Source organism: Pecten maximus, chromosome 5 (assembly GCF_902652985.1).
Source record: "Pecten maximus chromosome 5, xPecMax1.1, whole genome shotgun sequence".
Lineage (NCBI taxonomy): Eukaryota > Metazoa > Mollusca > Bivalvia > Pectinida > Pectinidae > Pecten > Pecten maximus.
In genome coordinates, this window is record NC_047019.1 from 1,171,598 (window position 1) to 1,188,481 (window position 16,884).

The following is a 16,884-nucleotide window of genomic DNA, read 5'->3' on the forward strand; positions in this document are numbered from 1 at the left end:
CATACCTAGATATAGCTGTTTAGGACGCATACCTAGATATAGCTGTTTAGGACACATACCTAGATATAGCTGTTTAGGACACATATCTGCCTACCTAGATATAGCTGTTTAGGACACATATCTGCCTACCTAGAATAACTCTGATATCTGGCTACCTAGATATAGCTGTTTAGGACACATACCTAGATATAGCTGTTTAGGATACATATTGGCCTACCCAGAAATAGCTGTTTAGGACATATATCTGCCTACCTAGATATAGCTGTTTAGGACACATATCTGGCTACCTAGATATAGCTGTTTAGGACACATATCTGGCTGCCTAGATATAGCTGTTTAGGACACATATCTGCCTACCTAGAAATAACTCTGATATCTGGCTACCTAGATATAGCTGTTTAGGACACATATCTGGCTACCTAGATATAGCTGTTTAGGACACATATCTGCCTACCTAGATATAGCTGTTTAGGACACATATCTGCCTACCTAGATATAGCTGTTTAGGACACATATCTGGCTGCCTAGATATAACTGTTTAGGACACATATAAAAAACACATGTTAAACTGATATCTAGCCCTGTAAAACTGATATCTAGCACTGTAAAACTGATATCTAGCTCTGTAAAACTGATATCTAGCTCTGTAAAACTGATATCTAGCACTGTAAAACTGATATCTAGCACTGTAAAACTGATATCTAGCTCTGTAAAACTGATATCTAGCTCTGTAAGACTGATATCTAGCCCTGTAAAACTGATATCTAGCTCTGTAAAACTAATATCTAGCTCTGTAAAACTGATATCTAGCTCTGTAAAACTGATATCTAGCACTGTAAAACTGATATCTAGCCCTGTAAAACTGATATCTAGCCCTGTAAAACTGATATCTAGCTCTGTAAGACTGATATCTAGCCCTGTAAAACTGATATCTAGCGCTGTAAAACTGATATCTAGCTCTGTAAGACTGATATCTAGCCCTGTAAAACTGATATCTAGCGCTGTAAAACTGATATCTAGCCCTGTAAAACTGATATCTAGCTCTGTAAAACTGATATCTAGCTCTGTAAAACTGATATCTAGCTCTGTAAGACTGATATCTAGCTCTGTAAAACTGATATCTAGCACTGTAAAACTGATATCTAGCACTGTAAAACTGATATCTAGCTCTGTAAAACTGATATCTAGCTCTGTAAAACTGATATCTAGCTCTGTAAAACTGATATCTAGCTCTGTAAAACTGATATCTAGCTCTGTAAGACTGATATCTAGCTCTGTAAAACTGATATCTAGCTCTGTAAAACTGATATCTAGCTCTGTAAGACTGATATCTAGCTCTGTAAGACTGATATCTAGCTCTGTAAGACTGATATCTAGCTCTGTAAGACTGATATCTAGCTCTGTAAAACTGATATCTAGCTCTGTAAAACTGATATCTAGCCCTGTAAGACTGATATCTAGCTCTGTAAGACTGATATCTAGCCCTGTAAAACTGATATCTAGCTCTGTAAGACTGATATCTAGCCCTGTAAGACTGATATCTAGCCCTGTAAAACTGATATCTAGCTCTGTAAAACTGATATCTTGCTACCAAGAAATAGTCTGTCATTGGTGTTGAACTAGTTTAACTAGATATATGGTTCTGTAGAGGCGATATCTGATATACTTTATTAGTTCAAGATATTTACAGCTTTATTTATGCTGTCCATGGTTTTGTCCATATTTCAAGTAGAAATATATTCCCCATTCATAAGGATAAAATTCATGGAGCAACATATACTTTGTCAGAGTGGTCATTTTTAAAATAAGTTACTGGTGGAAAGTTATGGGTTATCTCCCTTAGATTACCTCATCATTAAAGTCTTGTGATATCTTGAATAGTTTGTCAGCACTGATACATCAAATCTCATCTAAAGTGTTCATATATATATATACGGATGCTTGTAATATAAATCTTAATCGTCTCTAATTATGCTTCGCAGATAGTGTCTTCGGTCAGTTCCAGTTTCATGTAGAACTTTTATTTACATTCTAAAGACATTTCAAACTAAAATGAAATTCCTGTTCATTGCACTTTAAAAGTAAATTTTTAAAATTTTTATCATTCTTTTTTATCTTCGGTCACCTGCACAGTGGTTTTGAAAATTGATCAATTATATTATACATTCTGCATGTTGTCATTGTGGGATGACTGTAAGTCGGAGATAATCTCTATCTTTACTGAACACACGACCTCTTTACTCTGTTTTTGTGCATGGTCTAATATACAAGAAAACTTTAATCATAATTGACAACAGTGACAACATTTTATTTATAAAGTTTATTTCTTCAAAATTTGATAAAAAAAAAAAAAAAAAAAAAATCTATACTAGATATTTTGAGAGTAAAATTATTGGAATTGCTACTTTGAATGGAAAATAAAAATATACATGTATAAAATTAAAACACTTTAACATTTGTTATGGACAAAATTAGAAATACTAGTTGAGATTGCTTTAGAAAAATGTACAGTACTGTATTGAACTCTGCCTCTTCTTCCGATACGGCTGTGTAACAGACATAAACAGGGGCACACAACTCTGACAGAACCAAGGGCAGCTTAAACTGCTAAAATGGCAAATTTCATGTAGCACTGGGATTTAATCAAGAACAAATTCTTCTTTTGGAAAGATGATCATAGTGTGTGTTCTGTTATAGTGTTGTGTGCTCTGTATGTCTAATAGACAATCGTATCTTTTCTTTTTAGGGAGAAATAGACTTGAAAATTGATTTTTTTGTTTTTGTTTTGTTGATATCTACCTTCAGTGATGAGTAAAAAAAAATTTAAAAAAAAAATTAAAAAAAAAAAAAAAAAATTGGTGAAAAGAAGTAATGATAAGTTTAAGTTTAAATTAATTTACAGAAACATTTCAGGAAAGATATGAAAATTTGATAAGATATTGAAGATGTCAATATTATCTCATAAAATCGGTTTTCAAGTCTGGATATATTCACAGAATAATTTCAGCATCTAGCCGCCGTGCTCGTTTAGCAGATAGTATAGTCGTATAATTCTTCTCTTTCTGTATATTCCTCTCTCTCTCTACAACTTGCGAATGAAGTGCGGGCGCATGGGCATGTTTTGATGAGTTCAACAGAATAAACATTGAAGTATTATCCGTCGTGGCCATGCAGATCATTACGATACAAAAAGCTCTGGAAGCCAATGTAGGTACCTGTGTGAAAAATGCTGATAGCACTTCAGATTTTGTGTTAATCCCATTTTTTTTAATCTCTTCATTAAATTAATGTTTCTGTGTTATATTAATGAAAGATTACTATGCAAAATTATTTTGTTGTGTATTTATTTTACCTTTCATTTTCATAAATAATGCGAATACTGTGCTAATTTTGGGCATCGACTGAAGACTATAGGTTTATTTGTTTGTTTATAATGTATAGGGCTTCTTTGTTTACACTGACCGACAATGTACAAACAAAAATGTAAATAATAACAACTCTGAAAGGATTTGTAATTATTATCATTAAAATGTAAAAACAATTCCATAGAGTATGAATGTTATCGAATGTTAGCTTGATATCAAACCTATTGAACTTAAAGCAGATATGTATTCCCATTGGTCAACACCAGAGTTTGAAAGTCAAATTTTTATTTTCTGTGCTGATGGTGTTAATTTCATTCATCTGAAGTGACATTGATAGATATAATAAGTAATTGTTTTTATTTATCGCGATGAATAAGATTAATTTTAATTGTGTTAGGTTTTATGTATCGTAGAAGAATTTGTAAATCTGACAGCCGCGGACCTCAAATTGTAAGTCAGCATTGCAGTTTATTCAATGACATTGACTGTAGATTAAAGTTCCACTTAATCAACATGATAATCATTTACTATGCCTTGGACTGCCCTCATACTTGTTCCTAAAATCCTAACCTCTTCTCTCCGTTACTTCCCATATATCTGTTTATCCATCCCCTCCCACTTATATTTACATTCATTTCTGAATATTTATATCAGATGCATTATGGGAAGACACCATTAAGCCATCGTTTCATATTCCTTTTCTACAACACATTTTAATGGTCCATTACTTACTTGATACCATTTTAATGGATCATTGAGGATTACTGATATTTTAATGGTCCGTTACTTAATCGTTACCATTTTAATGGATCATTGAGGATTACTGATATTTTAATGGTCCGTTACTTAATCATTACCATTTTAATGGATCATTGAGGATTACTGATATTTTAATGGTCCGTTACTTAATCGTTTCCATTCTAATGGATCATTGAGGATTACTGATATTTTAATGGTCCGTTACTTAATCATTACCATTTTAATGGATCATTGAGGATTACTGATATTTTAATGGTCCATTACTTACTCGTTACCATTTTAATGGATCATTGAGGGTTACTGATATTTTAGTGGTGGCTTCAACCAGATAGAATGATTCTTCAGTTGTTAAAATGACTACCTGAAAAGATACATTCAAATTTTGAGCCTATTTAAATTCAATTTGAGAAAGCTGCATATTATTTTTGTTAATATGTAAATTTCTTAATATGTTAAATAAAGTAAATGCAAAAATAAAATTTCAATATTTTGTTCACACAATATATTTTTAATTCTTTGTTGTATCTGATTTTATAACCAGATTATATATTAATTCAGATGTGAACTGAACAATTGATATCATTACTATAATGTTGTATCTCATTGATGAGATATATCTATCCATGTATTTAACAGTTTTTTCCCTCTCTAATACTGTTTGTTCTGAATTATCAGGTTGACCGCTTTATCTTTGAGGGGGTAGAACTTTCCCTCAAACCTTCCTGCTCTGTCTTCATCACAATGAACCCTGGATATGCTGGTAGAACTGAGCTTCCTGACAACCTCAAGGTAAGCACTAAGTAAGCTCCCTGACAACCTAAAGGTAAGCACTATGTAAGCTCTCTGATAACCTCAAGGTAAGCACTAAGTAAGCTCAGTGACAACCTAAAGGTAAGCACTAAGTAAACTCTCTGACAACCTTAGGGTAAGCACTACGTAAGCTCTCTGACAACCTTAAGGTAAGCACTAAGTAAGCACCCTGACAACCTCAAGGTGAGCACTAAGTAAGCTCCCTGACAACCTCAAGGTGAGTATGAAATAAGCACCCTGACAACCTCAAGGTGAGCACTAAGTAAGCTCCCTGACAACCTCAAGGTGAGTATGAAATAAGCACCCTGACAACCTCAAGGTAAGCCCTAAGTAAGCTCTCTGACAACCTCAAGGTAAGCCCTAAGTAAGCTCTCTGACAACCTCAAGGTAAGCCCTAAGTAAGCTCCCTGACAAACTCAAGGTAAGCACTAAGTAAGCTCCACGACAACCCTAACGTGATCACATAGTAAACTTCCAGGTAAGATAAGCACTAAATGTCTGTTGATTTAAGTTTTTAAAATTGTTAATTATTGATTTATCATGTAAAGCCAAATATGCTCTTGAATAACAATTTCATCTGAATTTCTTCCCAGCTGAAATGTACCCTTGATATGAGAACACTTTGTTACTTTTAGGCGTTGTTCCGTCCTGTAGCTATGATGGTACCGGACTATGCCCTCATTGCCGAGATCAGTCTTTTCTCTTTTGGTTTCTCCGACGCCAGAGTTCTCTCCAAGAAGATTGTGTCCACATTCAAACTCTCATCCGAACAGCTCAGTTCTCAGGTTTGTTGTCCACATTCAAACTCTCATCCGAACAGCTCAGTTCTCAGGTTTGTTGTCCACATTCAAACTCTCATCCGAACAGCTCAGTTCTCAGGTTTGTTGTCAAGATTCATCTTATGTCTTTAAAGACCAAAAAATTAACTAGAGCTCAAGAATCATTAAATGTTAAAAAAAGAAATATTCTGTAGATAATATTATTTGACTTTGCATACATTAGTCAAGTTAACAAGAAATGTAGTGTCGCTGAACTTCACACAATGATTTATGATTTTAACATCCAGGACCATTACGATTTTGGTATGCGAGCTGTCAAGTCTGTGATTTCTGCGGCCGGTAACTTAAAACGACAGTATGGCGATATGGACGAGGTTCGTTACTAGATGTGTCGTACATTTCATGTCTGATCTTTATTTCACTGTTATTCTTAAATTTTCCAGCTATCATAATTTTTCCTCTTTGAATTTTTTTGATTTTTTTCCCTCAAAAAATTACCAATATAAGCAAAATAAACACTTTCTGTTATGTCAGTGAAAAAAATTGAAAAACTTTTTATTTCAACTTCCCATTACATTGTATGAATAAAAATCATTAATTTGTTATAAAATAATTGTACAGGTTGTCTAAAACTTTTATCAAGTCCTTTGAGTGATATAGATTTAGATTAAAATTATGTAACTTATACCTGTAACTTTATGAACAACAATTTATTCACTGGGGGCCAATTCCTCGACTTTTCCAGGAACTCATTGCATTGAGAGCTATCCGTGATGTCAACGTTCCAAAATTCTTGGTGGAAGATTTGAAACTCTTCAACGGTATCGTTTCCGATCTGTTCCCCAATATCAAGTAAGTTTGGTGAGATGTGTCTTCCGTTTAGTGAAAGTCCAATTTGGCTGTTTGTAGGTGGGAGGGGAAGGGCAACCAAACACAAAAATAGTACCAGTACCGAAGGTCTCATGATTTTGAGATTTTCTTGACTGTCCTGTGTGAAAATGTTATAAGGGCCCCTCATGTAAATGGACTGTCTGTCTGTGTGTCTGTCTGTGTGTCTGTAAACTTATTAGGGCCCCTCATGTAAATGGACTGTCTGTCTGTGTGTCTGTGTGTCTATGTGTCTGTCTGTGTGTCTGTAAACTTATTAGGGCCCCTCATGTAAATGGACTGTCTGTCTGTGTGTCTGTGTGTCTGTCTGTGTGTCTGTAAACTTATTAGGGCCCCTCATGTAAATGGACTGTCTGTCTGTGTGTCTGTGTGTCTGTCTGTGTGTCTGTAAACTTATTAGGGCCCCTCATGTAAAAGAACTGTTTAACATACTTACAGAAGAGTCTAAATACATCATATAAGGCCCTTACTGAAGGCCGAACTTTTCATTTGATGATGTCCTGTTAAATATAAATTTGTTAAAAAGCTTCGATAGATTATTATTATTATAATAAAAACATGAATTTCCACCATTATTATAACAAAAACATGAATATCCACCTAGGGAACAGCCAATTGATTATGGCTCTATGGATACCTCACTGAGAAAGACGTGTACCAAGAATGGCCTCAAGGACGTTGAAGGTAAGAAGTGATCGCCAGTCTTCAAACGTTCTTAACTTTCAAAGAATAATGTCTGTAATCAGAATTTAGATTGATGAAGATAAAGGTGACAGCCGGAACGTTTCGTTGGTTTTATCAGTTTTGTTATTTGATTTTCTGCAGGTTTTATCCATAAGTGCATCCAGCTGTTTGAGACAACAGTCGTACGTCACGGCCTTATGTTGGTTGGGCCGACAGGATCTGGAAAAACTAAGGTCAGATTAAAACCTGGAATTCAGTGGAGTAAAGATAAATTTAAATGTTTGATAATTACTCAATTACTTTTTTTTTTTTTAGCGTTTATCATATAAGACAGAATTTTATTTGAGTAAAATAAATATTAGACATTTTCCCTTCCCAGTGTTATGATGTGCTGAAGCAGGCGTGCTCAGCCCTCCAGGGAGAGGAATCTCCGGCCGGATTCCCATTCCAGGTCGTCACGACCTTTGTCCTCAATCCCAAGTCCATCACTATGGGTCAGTTGTACGGAGAGTTTGACCTCATGACCCACGAATGGTATGTACTGATTACAGAGAGTTTGACCTCATGACCTTTGAATGGTATGTACTACTTACAGAGAATTTGACCTCATGACCTTTGAACGGTATGTACTGATTACAGAGAATTTGACCTCATGACCTTTGAATGGTATGTACTGATTACATAGTTTGACCTCGTGACCTTTGAATGGTATGTACTGATTACAGAGTTTGACCTCGTGACCTTGGAATTGTTATTATTTTTTTGGGGGGGGAGGGTTGACCTTATGACCTTGTATAAATAAGATGTTGTTGGAATCAGTTAATTTAACTTAAACATGAAAATGCATGTAAACATCACAAGTGAGATACTATAATCAGCTTTAAGACACAGAAATTTAAAGTATCGGATTATTAACTTCCTACAATACTATGACACTTGTGTCTGACATCCTGTCACCAGGACGGACGGAATCTTGTCATCACTGATCCGTGGGGGCGCCTCGGCCACAGACAACAAGAAGAGATGGTACGTGTTTGATGGGCCTGTAGACGCGGTGTGGATCGAGAACATGAACACTGTCCTGGACGATAATAAGAAACTCTGCCTCAGTAGTGGAGAAATCATCAAACTGTCAGAGGTACGCTAGTATACCATAGTTATAACTCATAACATCGTCAAATAATGTTATAAAACATCGTAAAGATATTGTAAAATATTGTAAACATATTATAAAATATTGTAAACATATTATAAAATATTGTAAACATATTGTAAAATATTGTAAACATATTATAAAATATTGTAAAAATATTGTAAATTATTGTAAATTATTGTAAAAGATATTGTAGTAATGAAAAAAGTAATGTGAAATATTGTAAAAGATATTGTAGTAATGAAAAAAGTAATGTGAAATATTGTAAAAGATATTGTAATAATGAAAAAAGTAATGTAAATTGTAAATGTTTTGTATTGTAAGGTAGACAAGTGTGAAAACTTGTAAGGTATTGTCAAAGCATTGTAAAGTATTCTGAAAGCATATTTAAAAAAAATTGAAGATATGCATGTTTTTTTTTGTTTGCCAGGACATGACCATGATGTTTGAAGTCCAGGATCTCGCAGTTGCCTCCCCTGCCACCGTCAGTCGATGTGGTATGGTTTACCTGGAGCCGAGTTACATCGGACTGAAACCGTTTGTTGAGTGCTGGCTTAGACAACTGCCAGACGCTATCTACCCCCACAAAGAGAAACTGGAAGAGCTGTTTGAAACCTACATGGAGGTAGGAATCATCAAAATATTTTCTTTGTTTTCCTCAATATTTATTTTGATGTTCTCTGTTAATTTTAAATTTTGAGAGTAATTTGATTTTTTCATTTTCCATTTAGTTGGTTTTAAATTTTACAGAGAAAGTTTGCTGTTTATTTTTGCTTTTTTTTTATACTTGATGATGATTAAATTTCAAGTAAAATAAAGTTTCTACATCAGAAATGATATTTTGTTTTTTTGTATGCAATGTCTATGAATTAATAAAATACTGTTTAAACTAAATGTTTGTAAGGATGTTTAATTCTTTGTCTGTAAGGATGTGTAATTCTATGTTGATAGGATGTGTAATTTTATGTTTGTAAGGATGTGTAATTCTATGTTTCTCTTCCCACAGCCGGCCATTAAGTTTGTAAGAATGTGTAATTCTATGTTTGTAAGGATGTGTAATTCTTTGTCTGTAAGGATGTTTAATTTTATGTTTGTAAGGATGTTTAATTTTATGTTTGTAAGGATGTGTAATTCTATGTTTCTCTTCACACAGCCGGCCATTAAGTTTGTAAGGATGTGTAATTCTATGTTTGTAAGGATGTGTAATTCTATGTTTGTAAGGATGTGTAATTCTATGTTTCTCTTCACACAGCCGGCCATTAAGTTTGTAAGGATGTGTAATTCTATGTTTGTAAGGATGTGTAATTCTATGTTTATGTTCACACAGCCGGCCATTAAGTTTGTGAGGAGAAACATGAAGGAGATTATCCCGACTGTCGACTGTAACTTGGTGTTCAGTTTGCTGAAAATGGTCGAGAGTTTCTTCACTCCATTTGTGCCCCAGGAGGTAAGAAAAGTTCCTCAACTTTCCTCTAATGTTGTCTCTGCCATGTTTGACTTGACCAGATTTTCTCTTTTTGTATTATTTTCTGTGCTATTTTCTTTCCCCAGACATACTTTTGAACTGTTGTTGAGGAAAAGTGTGTTTTTACAAGAAGACCTTTATCAGAGTTAGAAATGGAAATCTTTTTTTCTTCTTTAATTCATCGTCTAATTCTATGTTTCAAATACTACTTTTGTATCATTATACATTCAGATAATTCTTTTTTCCTAATTAGAAGTTTTAGTGTTTACAATAGCGATGACTTAACATATTTGTCACCGATCAATATTTTAATCTTATAAAATTTGACAAAAGTGTCTGATTTAAAATATTATAGATTTCTCATGTTTTCGTGTGCAGTGTTTAATATATAAATAATAATTCTACAGCTATTGATATTTCGTATACCAAGTATAACAATTGTCCCAACATTTTTGTTCATTAGCAGATTTAAGCTTTATGAATTGTTTGCCTTTACTATCTATGACCTGTTAATTCATTTTTTTTGTGTGATTTGTTTTAAAATTGCTTTGTGTGAAAATTATTTTTTAGTTGATAGATGTTCTAGTGGTTGACTTTGTGTTGTGTTGACCTCATATCAACATTTCACAGAGATCACTTTCTGATAAAATGACCATCATTATTTTTTATTTTATCTGTGTGAATAGCCATTCTATCACTATATACAGTAGGCATTAATTCATGAGGTATAATCTACCCTGGTAAACTTATTTCAGCAGTACGATTTTGATAGAAATATGTTTCAAGGTTTAGAGATTTTGTATGGTTTAGAGATTATGTACGGTTTAGAGATTTTGTATGGTTAAGAGATTATGTATGGTTTAGAGATTAGGTATGGTTTAGAGATTATGTATGGTTTAGAGATTATGTATGGTTAAGAGATTTTGTATGGTTTAGAGATTATGTATGGTTTAGAGATTTTGCATGGTTTAGAGATTATGTATGGTTTAGAGATTATGTATGGTTAAGAGATTTTGTATGGTTTAGAGATTATGTATGGTTTAGAGATTATGTATGGTTAAGATATTTTGTATGGTTTAGAGATTATGTATGGTTTAGAGATTTTGTATGGTTTAGAGATTATGTATGGTTAAGATATTTTGTATGGTTTAGAGATTATGTATGGTTTAGAGATTTTGTATGGTTTAGAGATTATGTATGGTTTAGAGATTATGTATGGTTTAGAGATTTTGCATGATTTAGAGATTATGTATGGTTAAGAGATAATGTATGGTTTAGAGATTATGTATGGTTTAGAGATTACTTAAAGGTCGCTCTATAGCTATGACAAAGGGATGAAAAAAAGTAAAGTCATATAGGTGGTAAACCAGTGACTAATTCTATGACAAATCCACCTCACCTGTATCAATACTACTTGGGTATGGCTCTAGGAGTGGTAATGATTGCAGACTTCAGGGTTGAAATAAATTGTCTGATGTAAGCATTTCATTTTAATGTATGTGGAAAGTTTTAGAGATTCATAGCAAATCAAATTATAGTTGTTTTCTCTACTTTAGACTTTGATGCTTGGAGGTTGGAGATTGTTTTTAGGAGACGTGACCTTGTATGTTTTAAGGATAAAAGGGGATAAAAATGTTCAATTATTTTTGTGTAATACAAGTCCATCCTGCCTTGTACGATAATATGATATTTATGGGTTAGAGATTATTTTAAGAGATTTCTGTGTTACATGTCCATCTGACCTTGTATGTTATGATGATATTTAAGGGTTAGAGATTATTTTAAGAGATTTCTGTGTGACATGTCCGTCCTGCCTTGTTGTCATAGTAACACTTTTTGATCACCTCTAACAGCCTAGTCGGCGTCGAGTGGTAAGCTGCATGTCAGGGTATACCTGTGGTGGCGACACATAGCATGACTAGAAACGCACGTAGCCTCAAGGTCAAATGACTAGAAATGCACGTAGCCTCAAGGTCACTTCCCACACCCAAGGGCACTTATACGTCAAAATCTGTACTCAACATTTTAATGAGTTTTTAAACGAATATTCTACCAAGTTTTAGACTCCCTTTGTAAATGTATATGTTTATCATATTGTCAAATATTCACGTTTCTAAACCTTACAGAATACATAAGTACTCCTAACTCTATATATACTTAATTCAAAATAATTGTCATTTGAAAGTTCTATTGTTTTGATTTAATTGTTTTGATAGTAATATTTCAAGTTCAAAAATTGTATACTCTTTTATTACATGAAAAAAGCCCTTAAAGGGTGTTAATGAAATAAGAATGCTGGAACTTTAGTTCAAACAATGGAGTAAAATTATAAAAATTTCACTTCGTATAAGTGCCTATTCTGGTCAAAGATGGATTTATCAGAAATGCAAATTATTGAATTTTCTTTCAGTTGCTTAAGTTGAAAATACCATTATTATCCACAAATAGCCCTCCCTTTCCTGGTGTGAAAGTTTGATATCAAAGTTTGTGGGAAGACTTATTTGTGAAACACTTTCAACTTACTATTCCAAAACTAATGATACTGTAAAAATGAAGAGGGTCGGGGTTTATATTTGTGAGCAGGAACTTAAATCCTGTCTTTTGTTTGTAAATGCAGAATTGTTGATCATGGTATGAGTTTGATACGATAATCTAGCTAATTAAGGACAATTTTCTATTGAATTTAGGAGATTTGATAATTTGCATTTCTGTATTTAGTGGGATAGCCTTTGATATGTATAATATATACTTTTTATACATTTAAATTAAAATCTAATAAGTGATTATTCTTTTTTCAGCAAATCTGCTTCCTACATCATAATCTTACAGCTAGTAATTAATATATAAGTAATTTATGTTTATTATATTGCTTCCAGCTTTCATAGAAAAATGCTGCAAGATTTTTTACAGGGTAGACATTATTTCTGGATTTATTTGGATGAAACAAATATATATATATATATATATAATGGTCACTATGGGATTCATCCAAAGTATGGAATTAATATGCTGTGATTATTTTAGATGTTTAGCGATGTCTCGTCTGTTTGGCCATCATTGTTCCTTCTTTATGAAAGAGATACAAATATGTACAAAGGCTATACTGAATATAAAAGATATTCAAGATGGCTCTGCTTGGCTGAGATATGTTTACAGTTATAACTCTGGTGGACTGTTGTTATTATACACTCTATGAAGAGGAAGCTGGGATGGAGTATAATGTATACTCCATATGTCAAATCCACTTGAATTTTAGGTTTTGAGATTCAAGATGGCTGCTATGAACTCTGATTGGCTGTAATTTTAGAATTATAGCAGAAGGTCTGTGGGGACAGTTCTATCATTAGAACTTACATCAGGTGTAACATCATTTACAGCACGGCCACACAAACTATTAAACTGGTCAAAGTTTTCTGCTGTGTAGAATTGAATATAAACTAAACATCACTGGATATGGGTGTCACGCTAGTTAATTAGAAAGGTTTTAACGCTGAAATCCAGTACTTATCAAGGCTGAGGATTTATAGAGTAGAAAAACAGCTGTTTACTAACAATATTCACATAAAAAAAACAACCACACATATTATATTTAGAATGAGCCAGCTTACTTGTTCACATATGTATTCCTTAGACAAAATATATTGTTTCACATAAATCAACTAAAATGTTAGAATTGAATATTTTATTTTTTAGTACTTTATATACATATAAATATTCATACTGAAGTTAAAAAATGTTAGGATTGATTATTTTAATTTTTAGTACTTTATATATACATATGAATATTCATACTGAAGTTAGAAAATGTTAGAATTGAATATTTTATTATTTTGAAAATTAGTACTTAGTATATATACATATGAATTTCATACTGAGGTTATATAAATATATATACAGTTTCTATATTATGTTTTAAAGTCATACTTTCAACTACCGATACTGTTTTATAGTTTTTAGTTTTGAGTTACTTTATTATTAAAATCTAGCAAAAACCTAGCAACATTAAATTTCCTTTTATCTTATTTGTGATAGGAGTAAACTCTCATACTGCTCTAGATTGCAGATTTTAACAGTCATTTTTGCATTCCTTTAAAATGATAGAGAAAACTATAGTCTGTTTCATGATAATAAGATACATCCATTTGTCATCCCCAAAATTTGTTTGCATTAACAGGTGTGTAAGAAAACTTTTAAAATTCTGTTTACGGTAAATGTAGGAATGTTGTACAGTAAGATACCTGTATTTATGTCATTAGGATCGCTGACTTTAACATTGTGTCGGTAAAGTTAAAACCTTGACTGATAAACTTGCTATATGATGACTTTCAGGGTGACCCCGCCATTCCTCAGGAGAGTCTCGACCGTCTCGGTGACCTGATCGAGCCGTGGTTCTTCTTCAGTCTCGTCTGGTCCGTCGGCTGTACTGGTGATAACGACAGTTGGGTGAAATTCTCCACGTGGCTCCACGAAAACATGGATAAGAACGAGGTACACGTACAGTATCAATAATACTGGGGTTATTTATATATCAGTAAAAACATGGATAAGAGCGAGGTACGTGTACAGTATCAATAATACTGGGGTTATTTATATATCAGTAAAAACATGGATAAGAGCGAGGTACACGTACAGTATCAATAATACTGGGGTTATTTATATATCAGTAAAAACATGGATAAGAGCGAGGTACACGTACAGTATCAATAATACTGGGGTTATTTATATATCAGTAAAAACATGGATAAGAGCGAGGTACACGTACAGTATCAATAATACTGGGGTTATTTATATATCAGTAAAAACATGGATAAGAGCGAGGTACACTTACAGTATCAATAATACTGGGGTTATTTATATATCAGTAAAAACATGGATAAGAGCGAGGTACACGTACAGTATCAATAATACTGGGGTTATTTATATATCAGTAAAAACATGGATAAGAGCGAGGTACGTGTACAGTATCAATAATACTGGGGTTATTTATATATCAGTAACGTGTTAAATTTATTAAAATGTCTACCGGCAGATCCTTTATAAAATCTGTGTATGGGATATGCCTGAAGAAAAACAAATAACAATTTAATTGGCTTGAAATGAGCTTTACTGACATATTTAAAATCTTAGTTTGAATGGATATGTTGAGAGCAGGAAAAGGATTATCGTTGTTTCTGTGTTGTAAAGATGAATGTGTGTTAATATCCAGTTTTTGGTAGCGATGATCATGTCCAGTTATCATTAAGTATAGGCATGTTGTTTATTCTGCTATTCACCATCCTTTTATAACACTTTAAAAGCAAACAGAAACATATCTTCAATGAAATACAATATGTTTGATGTTGTTTTGCAGACCAAGATGATTTTCCCAAAAGAAGGGCTTGTGTACGACTATTATCTGGATGATGGAGGCCTCAGCAGCAGTAACAAGGGTGATGATCCTGATGACGATGAAACTGAAAAGAAAGTAGAGGTCAGTTAATAATGTAAAAACAACGAAACTTAACAGACATCTCACTTAACTGACATCACACTTAACTGACATCACACTAAACTGACATCTCACTTAACTGGCATTTCAAATATCTGACATCACACTAAACTGACATCTCACTAAACTGACATCTCACTTAACTGACATTTCAAATATCTGACATCTCACTAAACTGACATCTCACTAAACTGACATTTCAAATATCTGACATCTCACTTAACTGACATCTCACTAAACTGACATCTCACTTAACTGATATCTCACTAAACTGACATCTCACTAAACTGACATCTCACTAAACTGACATCAGAACAGACATCTGTTTTTACTAACATGTACGTGTTTTCTAGCTCATCTTATCTTCTTTTTAATACAGTGTTATCAGGCACAAATCCTGATATGACTTTAGATGTTTCACGTGTAGTTCAGCAGTTTCATCATTCCACGTTTTTGTTTCAGGAGAGGAAACCTCTAGGATCGGTATAACTGTTTACAGTTCATGTTTGTTTGTTTCCAGTTATTAACTTCTGGAGCAGTTTTAATTCTATTCGTTTATTTTTGTTTATGTTTATTTTATTTGCAGTTTTTGTCTCTTGAAAAAAAAAAAAATTGTTATCAGAATTTGAAATTAAAGAGGAATATTTTTTGGTCTGTAGTTATTATTGTTTTATGATTGTCTGAAAAAAAAATTATTCTGAAATTTAAGAACCTAAGAAGAATCTAAGAACATTTCACTTCACTACTAGTCAATAAATTAATTATCAGGACAATCGTTGTTTTACTTTTATCTTGTTTAATTTTGTTGTATTTGTGAAAACTTTTTTATTAAAGATTAAAATAACATATTCATCTTTGATTCCTTAGTCTTTATTTTATTGACGTAAATATTTTTGACTCCGAGTTTTAGATAGAAGTCATAAAAACACAAATTTGGAACCAGATACATGTAGTTACGTATCAAAAATTATACAATTAATGAAAAATACACAAGTATCTGTTATTGATATTCCTCAATGTTGTGGGGGGCGGGTAAATAACGTGATATTGGATAAAAACAAAAAGTAAGGAGTATTGGCTAATTTTGAAATAAATTATCTCCCAATAATTTAGTAACATTTATTGACACCAGGTGACGTGGAGGAACTGGCTGTACGGACTGGGAGAGTTTTCCGTTCCACCAGACACCAAGTTCGCAGATATCATTGTACCCACCATTGATACCATCAGGAGTGCCGCTATCATCGAGAGACTGCTGCTGAACAGGAAAACGGTAGAGTTGCCTCCCTTTATCTCTGTTACATAAACAATGATATTTAGTACATAGAAATATGTAGTATTTCGACTGAAATTAACAAACGAGAAAACTGGTAATATGGTTAATTAATGAAAGAGAAAACTGGTAATACAGTAAATTAACAAACGAGAAAACTGGTAATACGGTAAATTAACGAACGAGAAAACTGATAATACGGTAAATTAACGAACGAGAA

At 33.1% G+C, this 16,884-nt stretch overlaps 1 protein-coding gene across 1 annotated transcript in view; it reads left to right on the top strand.

Moving 5' to 3' along the window:
• LOC117326792 (dynein heavy chain 1, axonemal-like) overlaps positions 1-16,884 on the top strand; it is a 112,175-nt gene that overhangs the window by 37,964 nt on the left and 57,327 nt on the right. The window contains 14 exon segments of the mRNA XM_033883517.1: positions 4,800-4,913; positions 5,570-5,719; positions 6,001-6,087; positions 6,459-6,565; positions 7,206-7,285; positions 7,427-7,518; positions 7,665-7,819; positions 8,246-8,423; positions 8,869-9,063; positions 9,766-9,885; positions 11,757-11,774; positions 14,233-14,391; positions 15,254-15,373; positions 16,524-16,664. Of these exon segments, the coding sequence (XP_033739408.1) occupies positions 4,800-4,913; positions 5,570-5,719; positions 6,001-6,087; positions 6,459-6,565; positions 7,206-7,285; positions 7,427-7,518; positions 7,665-7,819; positions 8,246-8,423; positions 8,869-9,063; positions 9,766-9,885; positions 11,757-11,774; positions 14,233-14,391; positions 15,254-15,373; positions 16,524-16,664 (1,716 nt within the window).